We start from the raw sequence: 23858 nt of genomic DNA, 5'->3' as shown, positions 1-23858 counted from the left end.
TGATTTTTATCAAAGCAGACAGAGTGGCGGGTCGATCGGCTGCGCCCGTGTCAAGTTGACCTTTTCACAGGCGGTGGCGCGGGCGCTCCCCCGGGTGCGGCCCTGTCCCCTGTCACGCGCTGAATGGCACAAGTCTGTTCCCCTCAACGACAAAGTATACAAAGATGTCTATATTACACGGGTATAGGTGTGACAGCGCTTGTGTGTTGTATTTATAAACTGTCCTTTGGCGGTGACACTTTCCCAATGATGACAGCCATAATTTATGCAGCCAAATCTCCTCTGTGCAGAAATGAAAGCTAATTGAGTCATTACCCGCTAATTCAGGCCGGGATACCTTGTATAAATTGGCTTACTTTGTAAATCCCCCTGACACGCTCCTCTCTGGTGCCCCACAACAGCCCCGGTGTCCCCGCTCCGGAGCCGCTAAAGCACACACGCTGCGGGCGGCCTGAACTCAGCCAGATTAAGGGATTGTGGGGCAGTTAGCGGAGCGGCCAGGAGAGGCGGATCTCGGTGTAATTACCTGTCACAGCGGGAGAGGGGGGTTTGCTCAGCGTCTCCACTGTTGTCTTTGGAGGATTAGGCAGCTCTTCGTCTGAGGAGGGGAAAAAACAACAGTGAGTCCAACACCCGCATCAACAGTTAGCTCAGGGTCCTGTCCAGGACAGCATCAACAGAGCCGGACTGCTTCCGAGTCACAGACCACCATGGGCCGTCCAACCCATACCGAGATACCCATGCATAGAGTAAGAACTGTGTCTAACACTGAAGTCTCCAACCCATACAGAGATACCCGTGCATAGAGTAAGAACTGTGTCTAACACTCGAGCCTCCAACCCACACCGAGATATACATGCATAGAGTAAGAACTGTGTCTAACACTGGAGCCTCCAACCCATACTGAGATATACATGCATAGAGTAAGAACTGTGTCTAACACTGGAGCAATCCTACAACCAGGACAAAGAGACAAAGCCTGTGCAATTATTTATTGAATGCCCAGTCTATTCATGTCTCCAAAGAGAGGAGAGCAGGCTAACAGGCATAAAATACGTATGGTAAAAGGACTGATCCCACAGAAACAGAAAATATGGACAATAAAATCCCTTTACACAGCCTGTACCAAATGGAACAAACAGTCCTCGGATGCATAGAGCCATTAAATGTGTGCTGGCCTGTATGTTCTCAATTAATCCAATTTTAATTGACAAAACACTCTTAAGAAAGGAAACGCAACAGAGCCCACTGAATTAAAGGATCCAGGATGGCCTGGCAATAGATCTTGACAAATTGCCTAGTCCGGATGGATAAGGGGTGAACAATTGATGCCTTATGTTGAAATCAATTATTACGTTAAATGTTTATAAGCACTGATCTCCCCAGTCCTTAAGTGAAGAGTATTTTATGTACATAATACGCTGAGACCCAGTCAGGAAGACGGATGAAGAAAGATATTCAACAAAGCCCCAGCTACTGTAAAAGCAACTGAGGTAACAGAGGAGCTTAAAATGTACCGTCTCTCTCCAAATGTATGACACACAACCATGAAGAGAAACATACAGATGTAATTATTAGAGCAGAAGACAGAAGGCTTGATGTATGTGTTGTGATGTGTGCGATATTCCCACTGGTTTCTCAGGAAGCGCAACACTGTGGGAGTCTCCACCAAGCGACTGCAACTCGGGGGGGGGCTGGATCAGGAGCCGATCTCACAGATGGGATCTGAATTACCCGCTCCACTGGGCTTTGGGATAATGCAGGCAGCAGATCCTCAGCACTCTCAACTCACTAACTCTCACTCAGGCCTCGTTCAAAACATCTCCGCCGTCTTCCACGGAAAAAGAGATAAAAATACCGCCCAAAATACACAAAAAGCTCCATAACTGCGTATAACCAGTAAATTAGATTTACACCTAGCAGACACATGCGGTGAAGGTTTTAGGAAAACTGCACTATTTCAGCTTATTAAAAAAATATGACCCGGAGAATCTGTTGCTCTGGAGCATTTGTTTTCTATGGAAAAGTACTTAATTTCTATCATAATTTATATTTTATATTTTATATTTGAAAGACGTCATGCTTTAGGATGAAGGAATAAGGGCATCACAGTGAAACAGGAAGTGATGCAGTGGGGTCTGGGTCTCTAAAATGAAATAAATATCGATCACGATGAGCATTCCACCGTTACATGGTTACTATGTTGATACATAAGCATGCATGCCAACTAACTATGCATGTGCATACATGTGCACTTACATGCATATGCTTGCTCACACCCACAAACGGACAGGCACAGACAGACAGACACAGACACACACACAGACACACAGACACACATGCAGGCACAACAGACAACATCAGTGGTACTGCCGGAAGCCTCAGACTCCAATGGGAAAAACTTGGATGTTAGATCCTTGCAACCGAGCTCCCAACAGGAACAAAATAAAGCGCAAAATTGATTGGAAAAAGTTATGCATTTCCAGGCAGCATCATTTGTCATTCTGTTCAATGGCATTATTATTAATCAATATGGAGTCTTACTGAAAGAGGAACATACTGTCATCGCCAAGATTAATTAAGATGCTTCTTGCATAGATAATGCTCAGTGCGCCGTTTCTATGGTGAGTTGAGAGCAGCTCTGGGCTGGCTGTGTGCACAAGCAGCTGGTCTGCTCTGGTCCTGCTCTCCCACCGATCTCAGACAGTGAAGCAAGCGCAAACACCATCCTTCTCCCATCCAGCAGTCCTCCCACACCACACTCATGTGTTCACCGCATTTACACGCACGTAAACATATGCATTCAAACAATCAAAGCACACACATTACTGGGGCACAGGCGCGCGCGCGCACACACACATACATTTCACTGGAGCACAAACAAATAATAAACATGAGATATGAAATACAGGAACACGCAAAGAAAAAACACATAAGATCCACATAAACACAACACACTGATGTGCACACACTAACACGCGCAAACACACACGCACACCTGCACACACAGGAAATACATTGGCCTCTGAGACATGAAAGGATCACAACGGAAACACAAACACTATGAAGAGATGGGGGGATGGGTCACACTCTCCTCACACAACAGACACTGGGTTGCCCACATTAGTTGAGCAGTGCTGCCCACTCCCTGCTCTGAGGTGATGAATCTATCCAGTATAAGAACCAGTGAGCAGACATTTCAGCCAAGAAAGGGAAACTAAACGCTTTTATTGTCATGAACAGAATGCCTCCCTGTTTGACTTGATGAAAGTCTGAACTACTTTGTCTCTCAGGTACTGAAGAAGTGGACCAGTGCCCGCAGCAGACATTATGAAGAACTGGTCCAGCTCCTGCACGGTTCTGATAATGAAGTGGGCCCCAGCTGCTGTTGTTTATGGATAGCACTTTGACTGAGCTGTATTTCTGCGAGAAGATAATTTCATCAGAGTATCTCTTCATCCAGGCGAGCATCAGGCTGACATCTTTATTTGGCAGGAGCGCAGCGACAGGGCTGATATATGGGGCAGCATCGGTAATCGGGGCTGTAAGTGGTTGTAATCTTAGGGTGAACCAGAGCCAGATGGCCCTCCCGTCTTTACATTATGAATGTGTGTGTTTGTGTGCACGTGTGAGTGTGTGTGAGTGTGTGTGTGTGCATGTGTGTGTGTGTGTGTGTGTGTGTGTGTGCTTGCGTCCGTGTGTGTGTGTTCTTTTCAGTAGAGAAAAATGCAGTTTCTTCAAGCAGGGCAGGGAGAACACAGGACTTTGGTTGATGCGTAAGCTGTGAAAATTAGTATTATCCAGCACCATTATTACAGTCATCTCCGGGCTTTGTGGGTGTGGCCCTAACCATGCCCTGTAGTTGTAACACACAGGTCCCCTGTATACTGGCACTGACTGGAGATTGGAAGGGGGTATGCAGCATTACTGGGGCGTAGGGCGAGAGTTATTTCACATCTGGTTGAACAGTGGTGCTCGGACACCTAGCTCAAGGTACTGTACATTCTTCAGCTGTAACAAGCACGGGAGCAGAAATATCCGCAAACACACTTAAGAGAGCACCTCCTGCTCTGACACCTCAACTGTTAGCATCACTCTTTTAACAAACTACATCTTGTCTCTTTCCAGAACTGGATTTACTGTTCAATAAGCAAGACACACAGCACGTTGCTCACCAGTCTAAGGCCTCAGTCTCCACTCCCTGTACTGGGAGACAGTGAGTGATTGAGTCAGCCAGACTATTGTACACGAAAACAAAGGGAATGATTGCCACTAAAAGCTCAACCAAAACACAAAAGCACTGCACTAACAGTGGCCCACACTACAGAATGCAATATACCCAGTCCAAGCATTACCATAAAATTTCAAGAGTTGTAGTAAATCATTAAATAAAAATAAAGGGATTTATGAGAGTGGATTCAAACTATCATTTCTGTTTCTCCTATTTTGGCAGGTCCTATTTTGGCAGGTCCTGCCTCAACTTGCAGCCTTGCTCGTCTTACTGCAGTGACTCTAATTTTAACATGTTAAGTGGTCCCATGATGTCACCGAATATTGAGACATACAGTTAAAAGAACCAAGAGCTGAGAAAAAGTACATTCATCTTCTGAAGTGACTGTTAAAATAAATGTCTGGTGGAACAGGATTCCAGGTGACATTCCGGAGCTTTCCACATGTCTCCAGGGGTCTGCAGACGCACACTGTACAGGAAGGTTAGGGTGCATTCCAGCAGTTTAGCGCTGAAGTTTCTCTGTTTCTTTTGCAGTCTCACCTCCTCATGTAGTTTAATGCTCATACTGTAAATACTTGTCATTTATAAATTCCACACTGGGTGTTGGATGTGACTTGCAAATCATTCTGTCCTGTCCACGAAGGAAGCCAACCTTCACGCTTGTCAAAAAAAATTAAACACTGATCTTCTTTCCAGGTAACTTTTAAAAAATAATTTTTATCCCCAATTTTTCTCCTCCTATTTTGAAATTCCAATTGTATTCCTCCTCACGCAACTTGCAACTTCCTTTGTTAGTTCCAGAGAGCACAAACCTCCCATGTGCATGTAGCTATGGTCAAGATCTAATTCTACAACCCTGGGGCATTATCACTGCACTGAAACCTTTCACAGAGGAAGCCACCTGGCAGCCTTTTTGTCATATAACTTTACATACATTTCAAGTAGCAGCGTTGGGCCAGGCTGATATATTTTTTTTTTCTAACACCACAAAATTTTGCTTCCATTTTTGCTACAGGAAAATCACATAATGTTGTGTTAAACTAGCACGAGCTTATGCACTGGATGAGGGATTTACAATGCGCAAAACTAGTCTGGTCTAAATCGTCCTAGATATACACGGGAAATGATAATGAAACAACGTAAGATCTAATGCAATTATCACACAAAAACTGAGCCCGGATCTGTGACACTGCTGCTTCGGTGTTCCTGTGTCGCCCTCAAGTCAGAAGACCTTGCTGCCCCGGTCTTACGGTGAGGACTGATTACTTCCCTCCATTGTGCTTATGTAGGATAATGCCTTGTATTCCCAGTGGTGGGTCGACAGATACACAAATAGACTGTTCTTATTATGCTGTCAGAGAGGAACCCAATGAGCGTTACAAATCTTCTGAGGTGGCCAGGCAGTGAAGCTAACCAAGCCTCTATTGACAATTAATGTCACAGTAACAAGGTCACCATATTACTGCAGTGTTTCTGAGATGGAATGCGTCCTGTTCAACACCCCATTAGTCAATTAGTGAATGTGCGTGTGTCCACGTGTGTGTGTGTGTGTGTGTGTGTGTGCATGCGTGTATGTGTGTGTGTGTGTGTGTGTGTGTGTGTGCATGCGTGTGTGTGTGTGTGTGTGTGTGTGTGCATGAGAGAGAGAGAAGGTTGTGTGTCCCACACTTGGTTTAATCACAGTGGCACACTCTAAGGCTTACAGGCAGCCCAACACACCATTCATTAATTACATCTCTATTTACCCTTCCTCCTGACTGGAACACTTATTACAGGAGCTAGGTACAGGCAAGAATCCAACAGGGAAAATGGCCAGGGTTCCCTCCAGAGAGATGGGGAAAGCTATAGAGGATATACAGTATATTATATATATGTCTGTGTGTATAGAGAGGGGTGGGGGTGCTGCATAGATGGTTCATGCTGACAGTCCTCCCACTTTTATTCCCAAAATCCATCATGCACACGTCCCTGGTGGAAGTATCCTAGTCCGCACTTCATCTCTCTTCAGTTCTGCCCGAATGACATCACAGTTAGGTTTGAAAGAGGCGAAAGGGGCGGGGTGCAGGGTTACCTGGGAGCTCCTCGTAGATGTCATCATCGATGGCGTCCGAGTGTGCAGGGCCAGGGGCAGCGGCGGGGGACGAGTTGCGCTCCTCAGGAACACCGACGTCGTCGTACGTCTCCTGGTCATCCTCATCCATATCCTCAAGGATAATCCCCGACTCCATGTCTACAGACAGGAGGACTCCTTCAGTGCATGATGATGCATGTGTATACGGTGCTAAACGCATGCTTGTGTAGTGATTAATCTTATGTTGTGTCATGTGGAGTAGCAATTAGCAAACTAGACCGGTAGGCTCCAGCTATACATCCCAGGTGAACCACTGCGGTCGATCCCAGAGCAAGTTGTAGTACTTAACCTGAACACCTAACCCAACTATAAAAAAAACAGACAATGTGAAAAATATAAACTATCCAAACCAACCTGGATATGGGTGAAGAAAATAAATCATGTAATCTTTACCACTTTCATAATAGCCATTATTGGTTTGTGTCACGTAAAAAATAGACAGTAAGTTTTTACATTGAATAAGCCCTACTGATATAATACCACCTTGTATCACAAATGTTATCAGGATAGTGATATGTACTAGCTGGGTTAATAAGTACCCACTGTGGTGCTGTACATAGCCCACTGCACAGCAGGAAATGAAACACTTCATGAGCCCATGGCCAGTGGGTAGAGGAACACTGCTGTTCGTGCCTTAATACAGGGGCTATAAATGGGCCAACAGGCTGCTCACACCACCAGAGCTTCTCACCTCTCAGAACAAAGCGGATCTGCTCCACCCACTCCTCTGCGTCTTTCTGCGAGGCAGCCGCGAACTGGGGCCATTACAGTGACACGCAGAGAGGGGGAGGGGAAGATGGAGGGAGGGAGAGAGAGAGAGAGAGGGAAGGAGAGAGAAGGAGAGAGAGGGATAGACAGGGAGGGAGAGAGAGAGGGAGAGAGAGATGCAGGGAGAGGGGAGAGAGAAGGAGGGAGGGAAGGAGAAGGAGGGAGAGAGAGAAAGAGAGATCAGTGTCACTCTTCCTTAGGGACCCATTGCGCACCCTGTCTCTGCCTGCCTTCTCCTTGCTGCATGGTTGCCTCCTATGATGTTCAGCTCATTTAGACAAATTTGCAGAACTGCGAAGGGGGGCTGACGGATCTGAGGACAGGAGTGACAGATGGCATATGCGCAAAGAGGAAGTTACTTTCCTTCATCACTGTCACTCGCCCAGCCTTGACAGTGCCCAGACTCCCCCACCGCTGACAGTTTCCTAAAATCTGCTCCTGTCATTCGCACCCTGCACCTGACAACATCATCAGCTGCCCACAACTGAAGCCTGTGAATGCTGGCTAGCAGTAGCGTGCTCACAGTCGCACGCAAAACCTAACCACTGTATACACGTACGCACTAGGGGTGCGACAGTTCACAACTCACAGTTTGGTTCATTTCATGGTTTTGTGTCAGTTCGGTTCTGTACGTTTTCACTAGTTCTGCTGGACTTCTGATTTAAATGAAAGCAGCGAGAGGTAAATGACGTTTGCATTCCTTATTTTCAGTGTTGTATGACAACAAATCCTTTACATGACAAATGTTAAAAGGCACAAAGTTGTGAGTGCCTATTTCGTAAACATAGGTAGAAAATAAGATTTTCGAAGCAAGTGAACCAAATCAAACCGAAAATGCGCAAAACGAATCATGGGTGGTGAACTGAACACTTCCTTTTTCTATGAACCGTTGCATCCATAGTATGCAGAGTCATACTTCTAACCACAGTGTAACACACACACACACACACACACACCAAGCATAGTCAGTCACACACCCTCTAACCACACAGCCCAGGACATGTCTGTACATCTGCAGATGCATATAAATAGACACATGCACATAAGCGCGCATGCGCACGCACAAAGTATCAGTCACCACAGAAGGCACATCTTAGAATAACTTGCTAAACTCAGCAAGACTGCACTAATTCTACAAAACTCTACCCATAGAAAAACCCCCACAAAAGAAAATGCCCTTGAAGTTTCTTCACACCAAATAATTAATATACAACTATTTGTTACTAAAACCAAAATGCACTCTAGTGTATTCTTGTGTGGGGGGAACTGTTTGTGTCATGGTTGCAGGACTGACCTGGTATACACGCTTGTCTGGAGCGGAGATCTCAAAGCAGGAATCCTTCTTAGCATCTTTACGCAATGTGCTGCTCAATTTCACAGTATAACCGTCAATGTTGAACTCCCCCTTTTGCTGTTTATCTGTAATGCAAGAGGAGACCAGGCAACATATACATGAGAACATGCATTTATCACCAGAGGTTATGAAAGGAACAGTTCACTTTCTGCTGTTTATTTTGTTCTAGATTATTAGTTAGTTATAGTCTGTTTTCGCTTGTCCCAGACAGTTTTTGTGTGCAATGAAGAATATTTTAGATATTTTGAGAGGTTTCTGTTGACCAACTGACTTTACACTAGCAGGTGTAGGGCATCTGGGGGTTTGTAGTCTAAAGCAGTAGTAGTCACAGTTTGCCCTGCAGTAAGGTAGGACTGGTAACCTGAGAAGCACAACTGGCAATTCCAACTGGGCCGTAAAAATAGGAAAAACAGGCGACAAAAATGATTAATAAGAAATTATAGACAAGTATAAATCAGAGAGGAGTTGTTGCAGATGCAATGTCCCTCTTCACCTGATTCGAACTGTGAAGGCACAGCAGGTTAGCAGACCTCAGAATGCACACGTGTGTGGACCCTACCTTTCTCACTCCCATAGTAATAGAATGTTCGGTTGCTAAGGGCACACCACCTCTTCTGCCATTCCGGTCCAAAGAAGCTGTGATCTATAGGAGAAATACACCGCTATTATCAAAATGTAATACAGAGAATACAAGAACCATCAAACGGCTTTCAATTTGTTTTTTCTAAATTCCACGCATAAACAGTTTAATTCCTCCTTTTTCAAATTAGATACAGTGCATGATTCCAAAATGTCTACAATTAATAACTGATAATACAGCGAATGTAGTTCGTCCTATAGTTTTCCCATATTGTATTTACCCAATCAAACAAATTTACATTTTCAAACTCTAGTTGTCACCTGTGACTGACAGAAATGTGCTGTTTTTCTGCCAATCATGCTTTGATGGGTTTTAGTGCATTTTCTCACCCAATCAACAGCAAACTGTTTATATATCATACTTTTTGCAGTTGCAGGTTGATCCATCAAAGCATGTTTCTGCCTTGAATCAAGCACTGATTGATCACATCTAATTAAGTGTGACAATCAATCTAATTCCTGCTGCTACAGCATCATTTCTGCTCCTTTAAAGTACATCAGCTACAACTTATTTTTCAAGGTAAAACACAGCACTTCAGTAGCAACATGACTCATTTACCAACAATGAATTTACACGGCAACAAAAGTTTGGTTACAACACATTTTCCTTCCGTTTAAAAAAAAAAACTGACATTTCATTTTTTCAATACAATTCAATACAACGTATGGCCCAAATGCTACTTTACTTGTGTATAAAACCCTTTCCGTCTGTGTTCGGCTCATATGTACTAGGTTAATGAAAGCCCTGTTTATAGAAAATATTCTAGACAGAAGTACGAACTAAGAAGAACTCTCTTCGAGCTGGTAGAATAAGTGAGGGCTTATTAACAAAGATATCATGAAAAGACATGATCAAAGCCACAGCAATCACAAGTTAATAGATACTGCATAGACTACAAAGAAAACAGTGTTTGTTCACCAATAACATTAAAATATTTGCTAGAACTGTCTAAATAAAAAATGATTAAACATTATAGGAGGGATGACTTAGCCAGCTATATTGCTAACTTTACATGCTTTTAATTCTGATTATTTTAATCACTAGCTGAATTTCTGTTAAACATTTATTGTTTTACACTGTATGAAGTACAGACCCACCTTTCCTACGCTTCTCCAAGTATCCGGCCTTGAAGACAGATGCAAGGTCCTGGGCAGGTATGGGCGGGGATTGTTGAACACCTAGGAAAATCCAGAGAAATAGCTGAAAGCCTCCACTGGTAATACACACAACATACAGGGAACTCACCTACACTTTCATATAACATAACAAAGGGTGATCACTCTGAGAAAGTGCTGAGTAACCAATTAAGTTCTCGCCATTGAAACTTATTCAACTATGAAAACTGCTGACAAAATGGCTTAGTTCCTTGTGTCTAAGTGCAAAAAAGTTGTCTCCAGCCAATACAAGAGGTCTTGCTCAAAATGAAAGAATGAGAGCAAGTGTACAGAGAAGTAGGTCACATCTAGCACAGATGATCCATCTTTGAGAAAAGGTGAACCGAGGAGACCTGGGAGAGATTGCTCTGTCCTCTCCCTTTACTCCCGGACTCGGGCCGAAGGGACGTGCTTCCATCAAATCAGCCGACAGCTTCTCCAATTCCAGCAATCTGACTATTCAGCCAAAGGCGTGATGTGCTCTGCACGCAGTGCTGTTATTTTGGCTTACAGGATTAAAGTGCTCAGAAAAAGCTCTCTGGTGGGAGCACACTATGAGAATAATACAAGTTATGCGAAATTCAAATTGAAATTCCGCATACCGTTACATAACTGAGCGTGGATGCAGCACAAGCACCCGATTCGGCAGTAATATATGGATGACAGAGACGTGCTCACATCGTAACACACCATCAATCATTAAACACACAGGCCGATATAGCGCCAGTGAATGAGATCCAACACAGAAGAAGTACCCAGAAAAACTCTAGTTCATTTGGATTCTCTTGGAGGAGCCACTACTGATTCACTGTTCCAATACATACACCTCTCAACAATGGATCACACTGCCTTGAATCTCTGTGCTTGGCACAGGTGACATCTTCCAGCAAGTCAGTACTGTCTGACGAAGTGCGATGAAGAAGCTAGGTAGAGCTAGAACTGAAACTAGCCAATTCCTAACCAGATAACACTGATGTCTGCTTCAGAAAAGAGCTGATGGGACTGAGCCAGTATATGACTGAGTACAACAGAGAGGGGAAGTGTTGAGTATCACTGATATGCAATATTATCTCAGGGGAGAGAACTATATAATGTGGCACTGAAGGAAAACGTGACCCCCTATGTTTACATACCAACAACAAATCAACACAAAACAACCTTTATTTTCCACCATTTACATGCCTGGACACCCCCGATGCAATCAGTTAAGCGATGAAAGACTCACTTTGATGACTACATTTAAAGCTCCACCGCTTCCTTGTGTCAGAAATTTATTTCATGCTTGTTGCGTAAACCATGGAAACAGAATAACATCACTTTCCCCAAACACTGATCCTATCGGGACTCACCAGGGCTGTGGTTTAAATAAATAACAATGAGCTTCAGATAAATCTATCTTAACCATCGTGCAAATAAAATATGGTGTTCGGAAGAAGGAAGGCAAAAGGGTTTCAGGCGGTCTCATTGGAAAACTTGTCTCCCAAGTTTTTAGAAAAGTATTGGACCAAAAAAAGGAAAATTATGCTGAAACAGGTGCCTTCAACCACCTCTATGATTCTCATCATTGTCCACACCTTCAGTAATTATTCACTGTAGTCATTCTAAAATGAAACCCCAACCACACCTGACACTGACCAATCAGAAACATTGTCTTGCACTCGACAAAACTGACACTCCGGTGTACCATATCATCACCAGACACAGTCGCATTTAGTGTCAAGCACAACACAGAACCACACAGTGCCCTGCGTTAGCTGGATCGCTCTGAGTGCAGAGATGAGCATTCCTCCAGAATAAGGAAGGTAACAACTGCCATCTCGCCCATTTATCAGCGTCACTCTGTCACCGCTGTTTAAGCTTGCACTGTCCATGTCTTCATTAGGGCTAAATTAATCTGAAATATACCCTGGATGATTTATTAGCATCAGATCATGGCGTGGCTGTTAACTCACACGAGAAGATAACAAGCAAGCTCGGACTTATTTTTTTGCTCAAGGTGGAAACGAAAGTAGCACGAGGCAGAGAGATGGGTTCTGCCAGGAGAACACTGAGAGACATCTTAGGGGAGGTCAGGCACTAGATCTTGTCATCATTCACAAGCTCACTCAAAGGTTACGTTCTCAGTTTTGGTCATGTGACTTTCCATCCAATGTTGACAAATCAACTTTTCTGACCCCATGTGGTCGGCAACAGTCCCTTGCAACATGTGATAGGTGACACACAGATCTGTCAGCAGAGACCAGGACATTTTATTTGCCATTAATACCCTATAACTGCACTAACGCCCACATCTACATATCTACACTGCCCTCCAAAGGTGCAGTGGACCAAAACATGCACCTCGATGAACACATAAAATGTGTGTGTGTCAGACAAACTGCAGGAAATCACTACGGGCAATTAAAAAATTCAGTGCTTGTCAGTTCACTGCATAAAAGCATTATTCTCAGTTCATTATTTTCCAAGAAACATGATATTCCTGCTATATCTTCCCCGTTAGACGTTTGGCAAAAATCACAAATTTTTTTAATGATGACAGAACACATTTTGATGCAGCTACCTCGCCGTCCTGCATTCTGCCAAACTGGCAGAGCTTTCCGGATGAGAAAGCAGAGGAGAACAGGGACATTAGCAGAGCCATCACTCTTCTTTGTCTTCAATGGATAGTGAAACAGTGAATCTGTCACCTCTCTGACAATAACATTCATTATCGATGTAAATGCTACGCTTGCCTCTGTCATTTTTCCTAGCTGCAGATCATTCATCGATATCTGCTCACGAGCGGGGCAATCCTTTATGAGATTGAGGGCACGGATGATGGGAGGTTGGTTCAATACACTTTTACTTAATCCCACTTCATCCTACAATGACTGCCATTCATTTCCTCTCGCCAATAAAACGCATCTCACCTGTCACCTGCTCACCTGCTAGCCAGCTCGCTGTCCCAGCCCTTGCTACTTGATGAGAATGCAAAAATTCTCATTCCATGAAACACTCTGCTGACTATCTTCGTTACAATCGCTACACAACCCTCTCCACAAGACAGTAACCAGAAAAACAAGTTGGTCTGATACACACAATGTTGTGAATAGGGCTGTGATACCAGTTACGCTGTCAATCAATAAAACTGAAGTATTTAGAGCAACAGCAGCCCCCAAGTGGAGCATCCAGCTAACGCATTCCTGAATGAAGTATGTGCCGTGGTGTGTTCAGTGGCTCATGCAGATCAAGTCAGGCCCATGCCAGTACCAACCGCAACAGTGACCGCGGTGGGCTGATGGACAACCACGACATCACCCAAGTGCACATCAGCTGGTATGGAAACCTTCATCCCACTGCCCAGCAGCAACTCTTCTGGTTAATCAGGTACCTGCGATGTGGCAGCATCAGCTGCTTCAGCTTCAGAGGCAGAGGTAGCTCAGCCGGGAGGCTGAAGAATGGAAAGAAAGGGTAGGCTGACCGCAGGCATTCTTGAGGCTGTGCAGACTAGTCAGTGTCCTCCCAAACTGAAGGAGGATGTTGCAGCGATGCAGCAAGACACAGTTTGGCCTTTCAAATATGGGTGAAAAAGAACATAGGGTAGAGAAATATGTGGACCAATGGAGGCTACGCAGCTTCCAGTCCTGACCTTGCGCTGGTACACAGCGGGGTATTAACTGCAGTCCTACTGATTAAATACCATCGCTGCCCTGGACTGTTCTCCAGCAATAGAAGTCATATGACAGGAAGCTGACCTCCGCGCACTGTAATAACAGACCTCTAGTCCACACATAAAGAACGGTGAATTCATCACCTCCTGTGTCCCGCTCGCTCATCCATGTCTGCCCTGCCGGGTGGCCCTGTGGCTGGCCTCACCCCAGTCTGCTGTGAAGGGTTGACAGGGTATCCATCTAAACATTTAAGAGGAAAAGCCTCTCCTCAAAGCCAGAAAAGGCCGGTTAAGATAAGGCTGACTTGCTGGCTATACACTTCTGCTCTCTCTCTCTATATACACATTTCATTTTGAATTCTCAGTTTTTATGAGTTCACAAAGAATTGACTATATATTTATATATATATATATAGAGAGAGAGAGAGATAGCATGATACAAACCCACACACAAACCCACAGAGGAATATAATCAGTTAAATATTTGCATTTTTTAGTGTACCAGGTGTTATGCTCTCTCTCTCTCTCTCTCTCTCTCTGCTCCTGGGGGTTGTTTGGGTTTGTTTTTTGGTTTTCGTTGTTGTTTTTAGAGGTTCTCTAATTTCTGTTTTTGAAGGATGTCCCAATATGGGAGTTTTAAAATCAAAAGTTCTATCTCTCTCTCTCTCTGTTGCAGCAAAGAAAAGTAAGGCAGAGACCGGGTGCGCAGTGGGTCCATAAAGAAGAGTGACACGCTTTGTGTTTCTCCTCTCTTTCACTCTCTCTCTCTCACACACACACACAAATTAAGCAAGCTAACAACTCCCCCGCCTTTGATGCCCCACTTACTTTTACTGTAAATTATCACTAGTCTGGAGGAAACCACCAATACTTCCTCATTCAAGATTTCTTTCTTTTTATTTTTTCACTATACAGAGCTCTTTTTGTTGAATGGACAGTTATTTTCATTTGCAGAAACAGCTCAGAAGAAAAAATGGTATTTCATGTTATGGGCAAATACAAGCACAAATAAAAGAGATCTATTCCAAGGATACAATTCACAAAATTCGTAGTAGCTTCTACAGCACAGGTAATAAACAGACCCCTTTGAGTTAATGTTTGTTCCTTCTGAATGTACTAGGGTGTGAGCGTGTGCGTGTGTGTGCGCGCGTGTGTGTGCGCATGCGTGTCTGTGTGTGTGTGTGACAGGGGTTTGGGGGGTTGAGGAACAGAAAGCAGTTTACAAGTGAGAGATCACAGAGTATTTCCTTGTGTGCGAGTTCAAATAAACTGATGTTGATTCAGTGATTTTTGGCAGTGTGTAGTTAGCTTTTCTTCTCCCCCCTCCCCCAACTTATTCATGGCTCTATACACCTACAGTATATTTTGAATGATTTTTTTCACTAAAAACTTGGATGTGTGAAAATGCATTCACTTCCTACACAAGCCTTTTCCACTCTTTTTCTTCTCAGCAAATGCAAGGCCCTGCCTGGACCAGGCCTGGACCAACCGGCCATCTGTCATCCACCCTGGGCTCCGCCCAGCCTGCTCTTCCTGGTTTACTTCTAATTGCACTTAATACTGCACTAATTGTTTCAATTGGGAATAATTTTGTATGGACAAAGTTGACTTGTGTTATAGAGCCGGGGGCCCACTTATACAGGGAGTTGGCAAGACCAATCTTTCATCCCTGCTTAGCCTAGGCCCAAGGGGCCCCAGAGGGCCGGATGGAGGGGTGGGGTTGGCTGCTCTGTGACCATGTGTCTCACAGGTTGGAACGTGGATTCAGATGATTAATCATTCAGCCGAGCCTCATGGTACCTTAAGGGCACAGGTCTGTGATGTATGAACCATGCCATAGCAATGGGTCCAAGAGAACAGCCCAGCACCACCCTACTGAACACACTGTGAAGCAGGCCTAAACCACCCAGTGTTAATCACGCAGTCAGAAACTCTTACACTCATGCTTTTTATAAATACCTGAACTGGAATATGCAAACTAATCACAATGGGTCTTCAAACCAGAATTTCTCCTTTACTTCCCCCTTCTTGTACTTCTGTTGAAAGAAATTTAGTATACACCTGCTCTGTGGCATTTGCAATTAACAATGAAATTAGACCATCAGCCCATGATTTTTACAGATTTCTTACAACTGTATAGTCAACAGATCTAAACACAGAAAATGTTGGGTTGTCATATCAACAAAGCTACAAAAAAGATTCCATGGCTGTATTACACAGAATCCTTGACTTGTAAATGCCACTTTTTCATGCACAAAAATTCTGACCAGTCAAGTATTTCTCATTCAGCACACTGATCTCCATCCAGAACTATGTATTCTAGCCCTTGTATCATTATCTTGATGTTGTAGCTCGTCATCATGCCTCCTAATTTGACTTACCATAAATTTCTGACCTAGCCTCTACTTACTGAGTGAAATGGACTTAATGTGTTCATGGCTATGAATAACTGTTACAAAATGAGTATTGTACCTTATAGGACCTGTGCTTTGTAGTTGTTCCAATGACCTTAGGTGTGAACTTATTGAACGTCGAGTTGGATAAAAGCGTCTGCCAAATAAATGTAATCTTCTGTTTAGTTGATGCCATTCTTTAAAAGAAAATATGGCTTCTATAAAATGAACAGAAATACAGGCTCATATACTAATATCCACAGTGAACTGCAAATGAAGGTTGAGAAGCTGGGACACATGAAATGGTAGTTGTGTAATGCACATAACACACTGACAACTTCTGTTGTAAAGCTGTTTCAAAGCTTCGGAATCTTCACAATGTCACAATCCTGTAGTTCTGCAAGCAGCTTTACGTAGGATTGCAACAGGTCAGGAAGCATTGACAAAAGCCTTTTTTTTCCAGCACCACTCGCACATGCTTCGTCTATCGCACCCTCAGAGTTTTGTGGATATTTTTATCACAAATACTTGGCATGTAAATGTAACTGCTTTTATTCAGTACTGCTCGATCCCCATGTCAGGTCAGATAGGTTAGGTTACACTTTCTTTTTTAAAGAAGGATAGCCTATTTTCGAAGAGTAATGCTTAATTGGTAGTAATGCTTAATTGGTAGCCATCACTGAAAGAGCTGCTGGGAAAGAAATTCAGCACCATACACTGTGTTTATACCCTCAAATGCTGTGTTGTAATATGAGGGATTCAGTCCAAATTTTTGTTTACAACATAAATAAAATGCTATAACGTTACACTGAGGGGCAACACGTTTGCCCAAGAACGCTTAGTAAAGAAAAGGTCTTGTAGCAGGTTTTCCATTAAGGTTCAAATCCCACCTTGGACTCAGAAAAATCTCCATCTTGATAGTTACATTAGCCCACAGACTGAGAGAAGTGCAAAAAATAGATGTGTCAGACCTTGAAGTGTGAAAAGCGACCCTATCAGGTAGTGTGATCATTCTTTCCATTCCATTCCTTCACTCTATTTGTTCCCCACCCAGGTGTACATATGAGGGTGACTCGCACAGTTTACATTTTTACAAATCAGTTCATACAGCTGGACAGTTTTCTTCAAGCAAAGCTCTTGACTGAGAGTGAGAACACAACGTCCTAGCCCTCGGATTATAAGCCCAGTTCCTAACTACTGCTGTATGACATGTTGTCATGTGCACTTAGTGATGAGTGAGACCATCAGTTCATACACTCGGGCCAAAGTCTTCAATAGGACTATCTATAAGAGCTGAAGAAGATGGAGATAAACAGATGTGGGATAAGGAGACATAAAGGGGTGAAAATAGATAGGTTGCTAGATAATGTGAAATTGAGCCTGCTGGCACACACTGTGAGGCAGGAGAAGAAAGAGGGGGAAGCTTTTGATTGACCATTTTGCCATCCACATGCGGGAAGATGCCTTTACGGGATGAATAATTCAGTTAGCTCCTGTGGGGCGATGCGGGGATATTGATTCCAGAATGGTTTCTATACAAGTAGCTGTGTTGAAAATGTATCAGAGTTCCCCTCAGGAGCGGCGTGCATTACTTAAGGTCTACCTCGATAGGACACAGGTCTAACGCACACAATGCAAAATCACAGCTCGTGTGCAACATTGTTCACACAAACACTTACACCAGGACCTGTTAGAAATAGCTGTTAGATGTCAGCTCACTCACAACAAGCCTAAATGGTTTGCACTAATAAAAATAATTAAGGCTTTTTTTCCAGCATAAACTGGTTCATATTTCCCCCTTGGACTGTGGCCAACTACCTAATTTGCACTTAATTCAGTTCAACTCATTAACCTCTACCAAACAGCAATTAATCCACTGAATAATCAATTACTTTAATACAAACAAGTACCTTTAATTAGTTTTAACTCCAGCTACACAGTTCTTCCACTAATTGATACACAGCTGAAAACAGCCTCTTCAAGAAGGATAATTAAGATGTGATATTCTCCTCGTCAGTTTCATTACTACACCAATGCAAAATGGAAGAAGCATGCAATAGCACCAAATTCACAATCCACATTACAGGCATAAACCATTCATTAGTTAGTAAACTAAACTATGCTGATGCAAATGTGCTACAAAATATCTACCTCAAAGCATTTCGACCAATCATTCATGCACACACACACACACACACAAACACACACTTAAACATGCTTGATGACATATAACATAGGAAAAGATCTGAAAACATTTGCACTTGTGCACACCAAGGCTGTGCCTCAAACTTCCTTAAACTTCCTCAAACTCCAGTTGTTTACTGTTCATCAGCTTGCAATATTGTCCTTTCTCCTTCCACCCTGCCAGTGAAGCACCCGTCTAAAAGGGCTTTCTCCTTCCCAGTCTCTTCCCCACACAACTGCCAGGCTGCTGCTGTTGCCAAGATAAAGGAATTCTATCTCTTTCTCTGCTTAGTGTTCCTGTGTTTGAGATTTGACCGCTAAGTAAATCCACTGATGATCCTCATTTTACCATCAGCATCACAGCAATGCAGACTCACACGCAAACAAATGTGCTGGCTCACGTGTGCACAGATACAACACAGGCAGGCATGTGCACTCTCACTCACAGTCAAGCACTCGTACACCTGCATGCATTCCATTACACACCATTCACACTTCTGCAATATACTGAACTTCACCAGGGAAGATCCATCAAACACTAATAAGTTTGTTTCTCATCTACCAGCTTATGAATATGGTTAGCCTATTTCACACCAGCACTAACTCACCAAACAAACGTTGAGCACAGTTATCGACAAAGGCCAAAGAAAAGCATGCATCCTTTTTAGAAAAAAAAATGTTTCTTATTTCAATGGGGAAAAAAGTATGAATTTTTTTTTTTTTACAAAATAAAAGCCTATGTTTAGGCTACACAGCACACCATTTTATGAAAATGAGCATGCAAATAATGTGCCATCTGCTAAAATATAAAGGCATTGATCGTGATTAGGTCTTCGTAGATTAGTATAATAAAGAAGCAGGCAAGTGTGGGAGAAATATACACAGATCATCCAAGCCACGCCTTTGAGGTTTTACAGGGTATTAAATCAGTGCTATGGCAGAAGGCCACTGAACATCACAAACATAACTCACACTCCTTGAAACCTAAAATTCTCACATGCAAGCCTTCTTTCACCCCTCATTCTCTACGCCCAACAGCTGTTTCATCTGAAAGTCCACATGTTTTACAGAAAGAACAGCATGAACGCCAGCCCTGGGGGGCGGGAACACAGAGCTCTGTGTTCCATGTAGAGTCACATATACAATAACTCCCACACTCTCTCCCCCTAAACTCAGAACATGCCCACCGCTCCATATCCATGCCCACCACCCTTAAAGAATTCCATTAATGTCTGTTCAACCCTAAGTGCTCCTAAAGCATGTGAATTTCACAAATCCAGTACAAGTCCAGTTATACATCTGTTCTACTGTAATACACGGTCTATCACAGCAGAGAACATTAGGCGGCACAGACATTGTTTATACCATTTGTGTCAGTGCATATGTTCTTCAAATGCAGGCAGTTTATGTTTATTGAGAGAATAATTAATGAGTCATTTTCAGTGTTTGCTTTGGAATATCAAACACTGTGTGGAGACCCAACTGATCCCTCTTTGATGATTACCATCACATCAGCCATAAAACAGAGGATGAATGTGGCCAAAGGGAGAGCTCAGCACAGTTCAAACATGGCACTTCTGCAGAATCGCTGCCAAGGGGACAAATGATAGCTATGCTGTGTCCACAGCAGCCACAGCACAATCTATTGGGCTTTCAAAGTCACACGGCAGTCACTGATGCTTGTAGCGTATAAATCATTAAAAGCAGAAGAGCAACATATGAGCATAAAGAATGCCAGAAATCTAGGCTGCCGCTACCAGTTTTTTTTTTTCATGCTCCATGATGTCACCGTGAAGTCCAATTCCATCATTCCTCATTCATTTAGCAGGAGCCCTTTTCAGTGGTGACATAACTCAGTTTTATGTATTATCCATTGACACAACTGGATGCTTAAGGAGCCCTGCTCAAGGGAACACCAGCAGTTTTCCCACCTGGGAATTGAACCAGCGGCTAATGGGATACAAGCCCACCACCGTAACCACACATCCACACACTGCACTCAAATTGGTTATGCAGCCATTTTAAGCAATAAGTAATCCAGAGATTACTCACCATCATAAGGGGCATCCTCATCCTTGTCTGTGCGCTCTGAATGCAGTGACCCCCCATCATTGTTGCTGTCCCCTTCATCCACCTCGTCTGACTCCTCTGTGTCTCCTAAGTGACACAATGAATGTTCATTTGTTCAGATAACATTCATAAACAAAATGATCAAACCAAGAAACATTTCCCACCAACCAACATGACAGCAATAAAAGGAGGAGATTTCTTAAGCAGCACTGTTTATCTGAAATGGCTACTGTTGTAATCAAACAAAATGAGCAATGATTTAAAAACATAATTGAAAATTACATCTCAATAAAACATTTTTAAATACTGAAAGTATATTTTCAACAGTTGAATATGTTATCAGCCTTGCGAAGATATATGCCGTTAGTACATGCAGTTAAAGTGATGGCTGTATAAACCTAATCCACCAAGTCATTTTCCTGTGATGAATCGACCTGTAATAGCTGCTCTCTTTCTCTCCAGTCCTGCCCCTCACACCACTACCGTCATAGTCTTTAACCACACTCACAGAAGAATCGGCTTCAGACAGGCCTGCTGTTTTTAAATTCTCTTCCTGTATCGCAGTGCAGGCCAAACTAAACAAACGGAATACTGTATGATTAAGGAATTAGTCCAGAAATAGGACCAACAACCCATGTGTAAAATTAAAGTGTGAAAAAGGGTTGGGATGCACAAACCATGTTTTCCTGAACAACCCAGACCAGTGGTTAGCAAAACATTTTAGCACAGACTAGACCTTGCTGCTGTTATTTGCAATGCAAATACGACTCTGACACTTCCTCATGGCTTAGCTCTGGTTTCCTGTTTGTTTCACACAGCAAGGCTTTCACCAGTGTTCAACACCCAAAGCTCAGATGACCACTCAGCGTCAATTCTGCTTCCCAGTGACATGAGCACATCTTTTCATTAACTAAAATTACTTAGTGGCCCAAAAGCAAACTAAACCCTCTCCCCACTAAAAAGTAGGGCTGAGTTATGGTTTGGTCTATGCAGGAGCATGGTCTGTCACCACAAGGAATACACGTATTTAAAAAGTGAGGATAAACAGTGCACTATCTATATCACACCAGCACTTACACACAGTACTCACGTTTTTCCTTGAAGTCATGAGGGTAACTGTAAAAGACAAAAATACAAATTTACCTTAAACTGGCACAAACACATTTCAATATCATTCATTATTCTAAATGTATTTAATAGCAAATATAAACAAATGAAATAAAAAACATGATCTACCTCCAAAAACCATTGTAAAATGTTTGAATTATATTGCTAGGCTTCCACGCTACAAGGGCTTTTGTTCATGTTGTCGTTTTTGACCCCTTTACACATTCATGCATAAGCCTAAACTCATATTACAACTACGAGTGATTTGGATGAATCTGCATATATTTGGGGGATATGGCTGGTGATCATGCACTGCTGATCAGAGACTAGACATAACCATAAAATGTCACTGGTAGCCAGTATGTTCACAACAAGTTAGGCCTGCATAAATCGAACACCGTTTTATGTTCTTGGAAATGTATTTCAACTTTTAAAATCACAGCCATAAAATATAACAAATACTTATTGAAAGAGCATCTCTTTTTATTGGTTAATCAGTTCTGAACAGCTAGATCTGGCTACCAAACTTGCAATGAAATGTACAAACGTGCTTGAATAGCCTATAACCGTCGGAATACTCAAAATATGCAATGACACTCACATTAGCTTAACATCTACCTGGGGCCATGTTTCTACAGCCTTAGAACATCAATTATGAATGCCGGCACAAAAAGAACTTGGAAATCAAGTTAGGGTGCCGAGGCGGCATACCTTAATTTGGCCTCTTTAATCCGTTTCAGAAATAAATCTCTCTTTTCTTTCGCCTTCTTGCTCAAATTCTCTCCTTTCAGACCATCGGACAAAAAAGACTCCAAATCTGAAAACGAAGGCCAGTATGAAAAGTGAACAATGAAAATGTTCTGTTTTTTAACGTGTAGGTATAGGCTAATGTATGTAGTTACATAAAGTTTACATCGCGTGTAATCGTAACACGTTTCTAAAACATTCATTATTCAAAATGTATTTTATGATAAATGTAAGCAAATTGTACATCTTGTCGTTACAACCATAACAAAAAGTATGAATTATATATAGGCTACTATAAGCTATCTGGCACCGGTGTATTGTTTTTGCTGCGATTTCAATCTATCCGCAGAGTGCGTTTGTGATGTGAAGAGAAATTCAGGCTGCGTCCATAGGCTACTGAACGCAATGTCTAGCTTTTGGCACATGACAGTATGCTTTTTTTATTTTATTTTTTTTAAATACAACATAAGAGAAGGTTGTAGCCTAAAACAAATCAATTGGAGTTTTACTGGAAAACTGCAGTTATTCATACTACAGTTCATCGAGAAATCTAACTGCAATTAGAATTAGGCAAATCCAGACATTTGCAAAACAAAAAGCATTGTCAATGCAAAAGTAATATTTGCATGGTAAGTCAATAAAGCGAACAGAAATTAACGAACATTAGAATAACTCTTAACTTTCGCTGGGACACTGTTATTCACTTTTGATCGGGTCTGACCTGGTCAATATGTGGCCTATTTAAAATCCCTATTACAAGGTTAGTTTTCACTCCAGTAGCCTAACTCTTCTGCGTGAGCAGTTGGAAAAACTGACGTTTCTCACAAATCTATGCGTTTTACCGATAATAGGCTACTTCCTCTTTTAACTATAAGCAATAGGCAAAAATGCCGCCAACATTTACAAGACATTGTGTAGTAGGCTAAGCGCTCCGTTTTCAGTGAAAACCCAATCTTAAACATGCACTGTTTTCTTAATACCTGATATGAGAGCAGTTAAATCTTCAGGAATCGGCTGCATGGTGGTGTGCACTTGTACGCGTTGCTCCTGTATTCAGCCAGCGTAACACGGAAGTTAGGTTATAGCCTATCGTGTGATACGGAAGCCAACGGGAACATTTGATTAGTGTGGTCAGATGGACTCTGTTCGGTTTAGACTTGAGAAACATTTGCTCTGCTCTGAATTCAACTTCCTCTTTCTGAAAACACACCAACTTCTCTTCAGAGTGGGCTCTCGTCTCAAAATTCTGGTACATCGTGAATTGTACAAGTGCCCTTCTTGTAGCTGCAGGTAGCTACTTTCCAAGTTCAAGTTTAGGCTGCTCGGACTGAGAGCTGTATCACTGTATGGGAAGTAACGGAATACTTTTCAAGTGTAATCTAAAACAATAGTTTTCATGTCTCATAATATTTAGAGAGCCTTTATATGAG

The 23858-nt window shown here is 42.7% G+C and overlaps 1 protein-coding gene across 1 annotated transcript in view; it reads right to left on the bottom strand.

Moving 5' to 3' along the window:
- skap2 (src kinase associated phosphoprotein 2) overlaps positions 1–23532 on the bottom strand; it is a 30300-nt gene extending 6768 nt beyond the window's left edge. Inside the window, exons 1-10 of the mRNA XM_035381495.1 lie at positions 23409–23532; positions 22393–22498; positions 21665–21690; positions 20557–20661; positions 10222–10302; positions 9044–9127; positions 8425–8549; positions 7054–7117; positions 6303–6461; positions 527–598 (exon numbers count right to left, since the gene is read on the bottom strand). Coding sequence (XP_035237386.1) covers positions 527–598; positions 6303–6461; positions 7054–7117; positions 8425–8549; positions 9044–9127; positions 10222–10302; positions 20557–20661; positions 21665–21690; positions 22393–22498; positions 23409–23448 — 862 coding nt within the window. The 5' untranslated portion in view covers positions 23449–23532. The remainder of the gene's footprint in view (positions 1–526; positions 599–6302; positions 6462–7053; positions 7118–8424; positions 8550–9043; positions 9128–10221; positions 10303–20556; positions 20662–21664; positions 21691–22392; positions 22499–23408) is intronic.
- Between the last annotated feature and the right edge of the window lie 326 nt (positions 23533–23858).

The sequence above is a fragment of the Anguilla anguilla genome, chromosome 1, assembly GCF_013347855.1.
Source record: "Anguilla anguilla isolate fAngAng1 chromosome 1, fAngAng1.pri, whole genome shotgun sequence".
Lineage (NCBI taxonomy): Eukaryota > Metazoa > Chordata > Actinopteri > Anguilliformes > Anguillidae > Anguilla > Anguilla anguilla.
This window is presented reverse-complemented; position numbering and strand designations above follow the sequence as displayed.